The sequence below is a fragment of the Halyomorpha halys genome, unplaced genomic scaffold (assembly GCF_000696795.3).
Source record: "Halyomorpha halys isolate HHAL.00 unplaced genomic scaffold, Hhal_1.1 Scaffold494.1, whole genome shotgun sequence".
Classification (NCBI taxonomy): domain Eukaryota; kingdom Metazoa; phylum Arthropoda; class Insecta; order Hemiptera; family Pentatomidae; genus Halyomorpha; species Halyomorpha halys.
This window is the reverse complement of record NW_027110283.1, coordinates 218,433-229,542: the sequence shown is the minus strand read 5'-3', so window position 1 is coordinate 229,542 and position 11,110 is coordinate 218,433. Positions and strand designations below refer to the sequence as shown.

At 27.7% G+C, this 11,110-nt stretch overlaps 1 protein-coding gene across 1 annotated transcript; it reads left to right on the top strand.

Moving 5' to 3' along the window:
- Positions 1–6,366: 6,366 nt before the first annotated feature.
- LOC106683540 (uncharacterized) lies at positions 6,367–11,110 on the top strand. Its single transcript, XM_014425066.2, has 5 exons — positions 6,367–6,519; positions 7,758–8,561; positions 9,211–9,275; positions 10,717–10,783; positions 11,073–11,110. The coding sequence occupies exons 1-5, from the start codon at positions 6,516–6,518 to the stop codon at positions 11,108–11,110; spliced, it is 978 nt and encodes a 325-aa protein (XP_014280552.2). The 5' UTR covers positions 6,367–6,515.

The window sequence follows — 11,110 nt, the reverse complement described above, 5'->3', positions numbered from 1 at the left end:
CTGCTTTTATTGGTGAATTAGTACTTTAATTTTAGTTTGAAATGTGAACTAATTGATGAAAGTTACACAATATATTTCCATAATTTATTACAATGCTTCTTTTGCTATGTATTATGTAACTAACAGTTGTAATTAGATAGAAATTAATGCTTACAAATAATAATATTGTGTTATTTTATTTCTTGGTAATGTTTGTTGAAGCTTCAAGTCTTCATATTGATACAGCGTATCCTGTTTCAAAAGTGTCAATTATACCAACATTATGATAGCAGTTTTTTTTTTCTTCCCGTCTTAGCACTTTAGTTAAAATTTACTGAATTCAACATTTTTATCTAAAATTTTTAGTAAGTATTTTCATTTACTTCTAATAAAGTTTTAGTAGTTAATTAAGAACTAATTCTATTATTACATGTTTGCAAATTATACTTTCATCTTACAAAACCTCGTTTATGCATATTTGACAATAAACATAAATAATTAAAACCTTATTTTTCAAAATACTGTTCGCAAAAATTGATTAAATGAATATTTTAAGGTTTTTTTCTAAATGTTTTTCAGTTTTTTTATTTAAAATCATTTACATAGTAAGCACTATTAAAGATTCATTTACCAAACATTCATGAAATTTAATGTATAAAGTTTTAAATATAAATTTATTATACATCTTTAAGGAAGTTTTATGAAAGAAACTATTTAACTAAATGAAATTAGATTAATAGTATATTCTTATTATTAAATTCTATTAATCTAATAGAAATCTTTTATACAAGTTTATGTAGAGAAGGTGTTTTGATTTTTTGAATAACAGGTTTTAAGTGGTTTAGGTTGTAAGAATGTAAAAGTATACTGTCGAAATTCCTCATTGATTTGGTATGAATTGAACTTATAATTTCTTTTGATGTTGTATTAGATTTGTAAAGTTGAACCATCTATTTTTTTCCCACTTGCTAAAATATTTGCTGGTCTTTGTCTGGTTGAATATGGCATGAAACCGACACTATTTTGTTGCAAAAGTTTAATGATTCTTTCTTTTGTATTCACGTAATTTTTAGAATAAAGAAGTTGTGACAGCTTGTAAATAAACTATTCATTTTTTAAATACCCATTTCCCTTTTAGAATAAATAATCTGTTTGTTAATATGGCATTAATGTGCTTTGTACACTAATTTAGTTTGGTCTCTTCAAGAGAGATATGTAACAAAAAGCAATTTATTTTGTCTTGAATGGTGTATACTATTTATTCAACATTTTCATATTTATGTGTATCTATTATAAACTTTTAAATATTTTTGAATCTGGGTGCATATTTCTGTGGACAGATGATAAAATGCTATTAATCAATTTTAAATTTCTTAATGAATGTATATTTAAAAAATTGCCAGCATGCAATTCTGGTGATGTTACATTTAAAATTGGTCTCCTGTGTTCTCTCATAAATTTAAGGAGGAAAACTGAGACACATTTCCTATCTTGTCAATGAATGAGACTCAAGAATGTAAACAAACAAAAACCTTTTTTTTTTCAGGAAAAAGTAATTTTTTACATTTTAAAAAGCATTTGTAATATCTGGTAAGTATTTTTAATGGTTAAACAATACTATATTATGAGGTAAATGTTTACCTCACCTATTATGAATTCCATGAAAACCTTAATTTGTAATTGTAGGAATGTTGGCTAAATCATTCCAATAGTTGGTACCAACGTACATATAGCTTCTATGCTTGAATAGTGGCTATCTGACTAAAAATGTTTTGGGTTTATGTTGAAATCAATGCCCAAAAGATATTACCATAGAGATAATAAAATACATCAAACTCAAAATAAAATATTTCTTTTTTTTTGACAGATGTGCAACTATTCAACAAAACCATTTATTGAGAAAGAATACAAGAGAAACAGTCTTTCCAATATTGTAAATACCAATATCTAAAAAAAGGTATGTTCCAATGACCACATATGACTGTTAAACATTTTCAGAAACATGCGGAGTACAGGAATTGTATTTCGTTGATTCCAGTACCAATAATCAAATTGTTTGATTTTTGTAAGCAGATGGTCCAAGAGGCGACAAGAAAGGTAAAAAATAGCAGAAAAACTATTCACTAGTAAACGTCATTTTTCCCCATTTTGTAGGGTTTTATCAGGGGTGAGTCCAAGAAGGAGAGTGATTTGGAACAGTCAGTTGACCCCCTGGCACCCAGACCAACAATCATCACATGTGGTGAACTACTAACAATCTTCTAATGTTACATCTTATGTTTCAACTAGCACAAACGCCAAGTTCTGACGACTGATCAAATTAGTCCCTAGATCTGAGCAAGGACTGTTCTGAACAGTGCTGCCGATTCTTCTGACCAAAAAATAAACGCTCAGAGCCTTGAAAATACCCGCTTTACCTGAGAAATACCAGCTACTTTATCAGCTCTTGAAGAACCGTTATAACTATAACTTTATGATTGAAAAGTGATGTCAGGGAAGCAACTGTCACGTTTTCTATTACATGCATACGCCCTGATAATGAACTATCGTACCGTTTCCGTTAATGTAGCAAAAGTGCTTGACACTTCATGGTGTAACTATTTGATAATTGAAGGAGGTAAGTGGATGAAGTGGTTATGTTACAAATAGTATATTTTAAGAAAAAGAGGTTCAATTTTTCTATGTTGGAGCTTGTTATGTTTTGAAGTGTACATAGCCCCTTCTACATCTACGTATCTCAGTTATTAATTGGATTTTGAGGTTAGATTACTTCACACTAGCTAGATAGGCATCTAGCCCCTTCATCTACACTGAAGATTCAAAAAATGTTACAAAGCCCTTTCATCCACTTAATCCTCCAATTTACGGGCATGACATCATTCAATAATGTAATGTTGTAATGATTCTGGCATGATCACTAATAGTAAAGTAATGTCAGTGTACTAAATGTCGCTTTGACTGTCATACCACGCCTTGAAAGTGAACTGTCGCAAAATATCAACCTTACCAAATGTAATGACGATAGGAGGGGGGGGGACACTGTTTTTATATATTTTCTTAAAAACTTAAAAGTATGAGCACCGAGCTCCAAAAATAATCGCCCCGAACCCAAAAAATTAAATCACTACGTGCTCCAAAAACAAATTTACTCAATAACTTAAAATTGTATCAGACTCGGGCCTCAAAAATTATCCGCCTTGGGCCCCCAAAACAAAATCGCCCAACGCTTCAAAATTATATCCATCACATGCTTCAAAAATAATTCTATCCCTCGTTCTTCTATGTTCAAATAATCCGCACTGGGTCCTAAAAATGAATTCACCCTGGGTTCCACAAACTAATACGCCCAAAGCCCATACATTATATTCATCCCAGGCCTCAACAAGAAATTTACCCCCCAAAAAATATATCATGGGCCCCAAAAAGGTGCACATGTTCTGAAATAATTGTTACTCATAAAAAAAGTGACTAAGGACTAACTAAAAAAAAAAAAACTAGTTGAAAGCCTTGTGTGACAATGTAAATTAAAACCTACATATAAAGTAAAACCATTTTAGACGAAATCCTCGTTCCCCACAAATTACCAGGCAGGGTGAAAAATACCCGAGAATCGGGTAATCAAATTCAAATCAACAGCACTGGTTCTGAACCTCGTATCGGTCAAGCATGCGCAGTACATTGATCCTAAACTAATTGCTACCAAATTCAGGTTTCATTGTTGGAACAAACCTATAAAATCGAAATGTGAGGCAACACCCGCGAAAGTATACAATAATGGAATTAGAAATAATATTTCTTTAAGTCCAATTTTTAGAGCGGTATTATTATGAAAGTTAAATAATAATTACAGCTCATATTTAATAATTATCTTAGAAAATTACTGATAAAAAATGAATATCGAAAATAAACTTTTATATAGTTACTTTAATATAAATTATAATGGTGAAAATAACTTTTATGATTTAAAATTATGCTAGCTTATTTTCATTGAAAATTGATTCCATTAATGAAACTAATCTACATTCTTTGTAATATTTTTTAAATTTTGTAGAATTAACATGTCACATTGGCACTGCCAGTTCCATACTTCATTTGGACTCAAACTGAAATAGAGCAAATGAATTTATTCAATCATATAAAATTTCTTTCTTTTCTTACGATATTGATAAGACATCTTTTATCTTCTAAAAAAGAGAATACATATTTTCCTGCTCTAAATGGCTAAAAAGGTATAATTTGGTTTATTAGTCTATGTTAGTTTATCACTAGATTTCTTGAAATGAAAGGGGCTTTAGCTAAAGCGCCATTTTTTTTCACCTAACATTTTTTTAACTCTTAAGAATTTTATTTTTACTTAAATATACCAGAATGTCATTTTCTGAAAATTAAATTAAATAAGTAATGTTATTTTTCTACAAACTTCATTACATTATATGTAGTGTATAAAATATATAATATACTGTTTTAAGTAATCAAGGGATATCTAATCTAATCTCATAACTTTTATGATCAATTATAGAAACAATATCATCCTTTAATGGCATTTCAATCTTTCTCATTATCTCGATACAGATGCTTTGACTATAATTTAGCTTTGGAATAGGAGGTAAGAAAAAAAAAAAGTTTCTTTTCTGATCACTATATTAAATTTCTTCTTAATATATTTGTATAATTTTAAAAAGCAATAATAATGGATCTTGATCTACATTTTAAATATGAGGAGAAAATGGTTGGGGGGTACGATCAGTGAAAAACAGAAATGAGTTTTTACTAATTTGTGTTCTTCACTGACTGCACCCCTAATCATCTTCTCTCCATATCTAAAATGTAGATTAAGAGCCATTCATAATTGCCATCTTCTTCTCATATATAATCCACGGTCAACTACTAACTCATCTTTACAACATTTTACATTGGTATCTAACAATATTATATTAAAGAACAAATGGGATGATCCAAATTTTTTCTCATGTTTTATTATCTCTGTATTTTTAAGATAGTGGTTCCATGGAATTTTCATTATCCTGTGGTTTGATCTTTTCACTAAGATGTAAAAAAAATATCACTTAAAACCTCAATTGTTGATTTTTTTTCCTTTAGTTTCATGACTTGTATGATTAATTTTACTGAGTTGGACTATTAGATCTCAGAGATGAATGGAAGCATATGTGTAGAAAATATTTTGCAACTGATTACAAATTACAGTTCTGATTCAAGGATTGTACCAAAATAAAATGAAAACTGTTCACATAAATTGATGTAGAAATAAGAAAGTTAAAGTATTCCTGACTCAATATTAGTTCCCACTGATAATTTTACCTTAAATCCACTTAGTTACACTAATTTATAATCTTAATATCAAAATGCAAGAATAAATCATTACTCTACTCTGCTTTTACAAGAGATTTCAATCTCCTACTTTGTGGATAAAATACTTCAACGATCGTTGTGTACAACTTTAGTTTTTGTTAATTCATTTAACTTTAATCATGGTATCATATCATTTCCTTTTCATAATTTGTTTTTTACAATATATGAAATAAAACAATAAAATACGACAACATTTTATATAGAAATTGTATAAAAAAAGTTCTAAAAAGTGACTATTAAACAAACAGTTTATAAATATATGTAAATGTAAAAAACAAATTATGAAAAGGAAAAAAAAAAAAGCAACAAAAATAATTTTAATGATAAAAGAGAAAATATATGATGAACATGGATAGAAGGTTTCGAAATATTTGAAAGAAGAATATGTTATTTATGTAAAATTAATAAAAAACTGGGGGAGGACTCCTTGTCCCCCTAACGGTGGACCAACCCCTATTTCACAGGGTGGGTGTTACCCTGTAACTCCGTTTTAAGTCTGGATGATTTGATGTAGATAACCTCTTTCATTTGTAAAATAAAATATTACACAGTGAACACTAAAAACTTTTTTTATGAATGGTTTGAAAATTAAAGGCACCTTACAAGACCCCAGAAGAAAAAATCAGAAAAAAAAACAATTTTTTTTAATTTTAAAGAAAAGCATAGTTTGAATATAGTAAAACCTTAATTATAATTTATTTTCTATGTATTCAAATAAGATTAATAATAATAATAATATTGGGTAACCTTATTTTAGTCTGTGTAATAAATGATCTATAGGAAAAAATGGGTGTGAAAAAATAAGGAAAGATTTTAGGTTTTAGGATTTGTCTGTGTTGGATAGTATAATTCCATAATTACTAATTGTTTCACTGTATTTGTTTAAATTAGTGGCTTGTATTGTATTTTTGAGAGTGTTGTTGACTCAAAATTGTGTCCTATTGGTTTATATTTCACAATTATGTTAAAAAAATACTAATCACTAATGAATTGGAGAAAAAAATTGTTAGATGTTGTTTTACTTTTTTCTCAACCTGATGCTTCAGCACTAAAGTTGAGAATAATGACTATAATAAGACACGTGAAGGGCTTCCTAGCTTCCTAGCTGTGTAAGCAGTGAGGTATCAGTCAATATTTCCCCTTTTTTTACTTCATGCATTGGCACTATGGGTGAGCATTATTTAAATGATTGTTCTTATTATTTGAGATGTAATTTTAATAATTTCATAAAACAAACAAATTTGATTCTGTTCTTATATATAGTGATAAAAAAAAAAAATTCCTAATACACTAACTAGTTTTAGGAGAATAAAAAATTATTTTTATGCTTTGGATTGCCATATCTTAAATAATTTTCATTTAAATTATATTACAGCTGATCCAGATGTATAAAATCAAATTTGGCTATTGAAATTCTCAAAATAAAATGCGTGATTAAATTTTATTACTATTGGAAAGTTGTAGCTTTTTAATGTTCCTTCATATAAATAGTGTAACTCTGCTCTTACCATTCTTGTGAATGTTTTCAAACTTTAGATAATTTAATGATTGAACTTTATGTAATCTTGCAGATCATCGTAAAGATTTCAATTGTTAAAATTTAAAATATATGTATCAGTACTTTATCTAAATTCTTCATTCTGAAATTTAGTATTAATAATTAAACTCCCAAATTTAAATCGATGAAGTAAATTTTGATAAATTAGATAGATAATAAATGAAAGGTACTTAAAGCATATGAAACTGTTTAGACCAAATATTTAAAGAAACACAATGAACTTGAATATAAAATACTAAATTATTTTAATAACTGAATTCTAATTTCTATAATTAATTTGATTTTTAATTACATAGCATAAAGACACTGAAAACAGTTTTGTTATGAATTAATTTCTGATGAACTATTAAAATATTCCTTGAACATTATTCCAGTAACATGATTATTAAACAAATTTAACCTATGTATATTAAACAAAGTGATTTTAAATAAACGATAAATCTATTTATTGATCATTAAAATATTAAATATGGTCAACTAATAGAGAAAAGTAGTAAAGTTGATCCTAGTATAAAACATTCAACATAGCAATAAAAATTGTTTACCATAGCAACACACTTTAGCTGTTATTCCTAGATCTTTTATAAAACTTGCTTTTTCTGGTATCCGAATTGGATAGTTTTAAACTTTCTGAAATGTTGATATTATTTGTTTTTTTCATTCATTCTATTAGTTTAGATAAATCAATAATACAACTAAAGATAAAGTATAATACCTTTCTTTGAAATTCAAATAATTTGAAGTTTATTTTGAATATATTTGGCAAGTAGTGGATGATTCATTTTTAAATACTTATGTAAGTATTTTTTTTTTCTTCAGATTTCCTATTTATTGCAATTTTCCTTTTCAGAGAATGGTAATATCCTTTGCAGTTCAAGATCGATCTCAATGAAGTACAATGCACTTGATGGTTATCCCTTGGATTTGTCACCTTACATAGAAAACTACAATGCCTCTGACATTTTAAATATAGAAACACCAACTTCAAAGGGGCCTATAAAAGTTCAACAGTATTTCGCCTCTGTAAGTTCAGCTTTTCCTCCCTACAAAGATAAACTCACAGACAGTCCAAACAATTCGAGTGATTCTGAAATAAGTAAAGTAGATCCGATTATAGATGCTTTAGATGATTTCGAGGCTGAAACAATATCAAAACATAAACATGAGCTCCTTAAAATTTGTAAAACTCCTGTTGCCCCAGGTAGTATGAAGCAATATTTGAACAGTATGTTGTTAGATATTAATAGAGGAGGTGTTGAAAATTGTTCAAATGCAACAGGGTATTACAGTGAATTTTTTGGTGTGAAGAAACCATTGTATTGTTACGGTTCTTTTGATCCTCCTTTGTACAAAGCTAAATATTGCAGTTCTGTTAGTGACTCTGATTTCGAGGAACCAATAAAAGTTGATATAGTTAATCTCATACATTCTTTTGAAACAGGAAAAGCATTTCAGAATGAATTTGAAGGAAAAGATAATAAAAGAAATAAAATCAATGAAATATTTGAAGAAGTGGCAAAGATTAAAGAAAATGAAAAGGCATATTTAAAATCAGATTCAATTAAATATTTCGAGCAAGACAAAGATGATGATCTTGATTATAACATAATAATCCCACCTCCTCCAGAATTTCAGAACTCCGATTCATATCATGGTAATGTATTACATAAAAATTATGTGCTGATAATTATAATAAAACTTATTTTTATCATTAATATGATATTTACATATAAATTAAAAGAAGCACTGAAAACAAAACATCAAATAATTTAAAAATTATTTGTTGCTTTGTTTATTCTAATAAAATGGAATTAATTCTATAATATCCCAAAGGTTGAGGTGTGCCTAATGTAAACAACAAATATTTATTTTCACTAATCTCTAACTTGTCATAATGTAATGATATTTGAAGTTATGGCATATTAACTTCATATTATTGCTAATTATGTTACTTTTTAGTGTACTAAAGCATTAGCTTCACCTTTGAAAATGTGTTAGTGGCTTGGAAACTGTGTTATTGCAGTTAACAATCAATAATATATTTATTTTAAATGTGTTCTTTTTTATGTATTTTATGTATGAAAAAAATTTTATTAGATCTTTTTCTACACTAGAGTCACAAAAATGTTTTTAAGTTGCTATAAAATTAAAAGATCAAGTAAGAGTCATTATAATTTGCTAACTTATTTATTTATGGGATAATTATTTTGATTGAGGGAAAAATAAGTGAATTAAGAAACTTGAAATGAAGACATTAGTGCCAATTTATTTTTATTTTGATAGAAATGTATGGCTATTTTCAGGAACACCCATTTCTGACCCATCAGTTTCATCAAATACAATTAGCTCTACCCTCAGCAGCTTAAAGGTAAGTTAAAAATTCTGATATAAATTTTTTTGTTGCAAATAATTATCCTTTTATTTTAATAAGTGTGTCATGGTGGATTTATATGGGAGATAATATTGCTAATAACACATGCTATTTACATTTTGATGGCTTTTGTTTACATTCGTCAATATACTATTTTGCTACTAAATATTGCTATTTTTAACAAAAATTTTAATAATATTTGATTTTGCGTACACTCATTCATGAAAAATGTTAACATTTTGCTGTTGACTGATGTAAACTGTACATAATTAAATGTTATAAACATTTTTTTTTTGGAATTATCAGTGTTAATAAAGTATGTTATTGACCTGTGTAAATTGTAGGAGAATCAAAGTGTTAATAACAAAAATTTTATTAATATTTTTTTTTAATCAGTCTGTTATACAAACTACCTGCAATCTAACGAAAGATGGCTTATTTTTTTAATGGAAATCTTTTTACAATAATATGTCCAAAATCTCTCTTATGACACTTGAAAAATTCTTTCATTGCTGGATTACAATAATATAATAAATTCTATCAAATCATCTTCATCATTATTGATTGATAATTTACTGCTTATCGTTAAAAAACTTTGATTTGAACATGAATGAATTATTTATGTAAAACCCTTATAACAGACTAAAATAGCAAGAAACTGACTTCTTCAGCAAATATATAACATATACTTTGAAATAATATAAAAATATTCTGAAAGACTAATTTAAAAAAAAATCAATCTCAAGTATGTGAAAATTATTTGGCAGGTATGTTTGGATGTATTGTATTATGATGTAATGAAATTTTCCTGTTTGTTGAGTGATTAAATTTTTTTTTCATGTAGCAAACATTAGAGAAAAGAGTCAATAAAGAATAAATAGGATGCTATTCTACTGACAACACTCCACATTCCGCTATGTTAGAGGACATTTTTTCAATATTCATTCATTGGTAGATCCCACTTGTAGACCACAGTGCTTCTTCTACTTTTTTAAAAATATTAATAATACCATTATATCTTTAGTTTTAGTTTTTGAACGAATTTCCATCAAACTTTCATAAAATAAAATCACACAAGACTTATAACAAGAAGTATATAATAAGAATGAGACTGACACACAGATTTCATATTTAGATTATGTTCAAGACAAGGGTGCCCAACCCCTCCAGTCATGTGAAGATACACTTATTATTGTATAAACGGCCTATTAGGCTAGATTAAAGATACTGTTGTATTTTTGACTGATCGAAGTGAAATTTTTTATAACCGTCTTGAATTGCTAGGGAAGAGATTAAAGCGATGTTCATAGATGGCTATGGGACCATGGGCCCTTATTGCAATTACATCTTTAGTTTATATAGTATAAAATTTTAATTTCTAAATTTGGAGTTTTGGACCAAAAATATACCTAATTAAATATATACTCATTTATTTCAGTTATGTAGCAGCTATATCAACACCATCAGGAGCGACTTCACGGATGACTCCGAGGACTCAATTAAAGGTAGGTGAATGAAATTATTATTATTATCATTACTTTTTGTTTTTATTAAAAAATGTATAAAAAGAAGAAGACTCAGAGCCATGACCAGTGAGGACCTTAACTTTTACCGATTACGAGAAGATAGAGAAAAACTTTATTTTCCTTTAAAATTAAAAAAAATCAAAATCTTATTTATGATATGAAATTAACCAATGATGAAATATAGGAGGTGATAGTTGTGATAGGAGTGTGGTCAGTAATAAACCATTGTTTAATTAATTTTTACTGTTTATGTGTGTTGATCTTACAGCATACAGTATAGCCTACTTCAGTGCTAAGAAAGAATGA

Excerpts from the sequence above, each read along its gene's own strand:
- LOC106683540 (XM_014425066.2), top strand. Across the intron at positions 8,562-9,210 it reads GAACTCCGATTCATATCATG|GAACACCCATTTCTGACCCA; the intron begins GTAATGTATTAC and ends GGCTATTTTCAG. Across the intron at positions 9,276-10,716 it reads CTACCCTCAGCAGCTTAAAG|TTATGTAGCAGCTATATCAA; the intron begins GTAAGTTAAAAA and ends CATTTATTTCAG.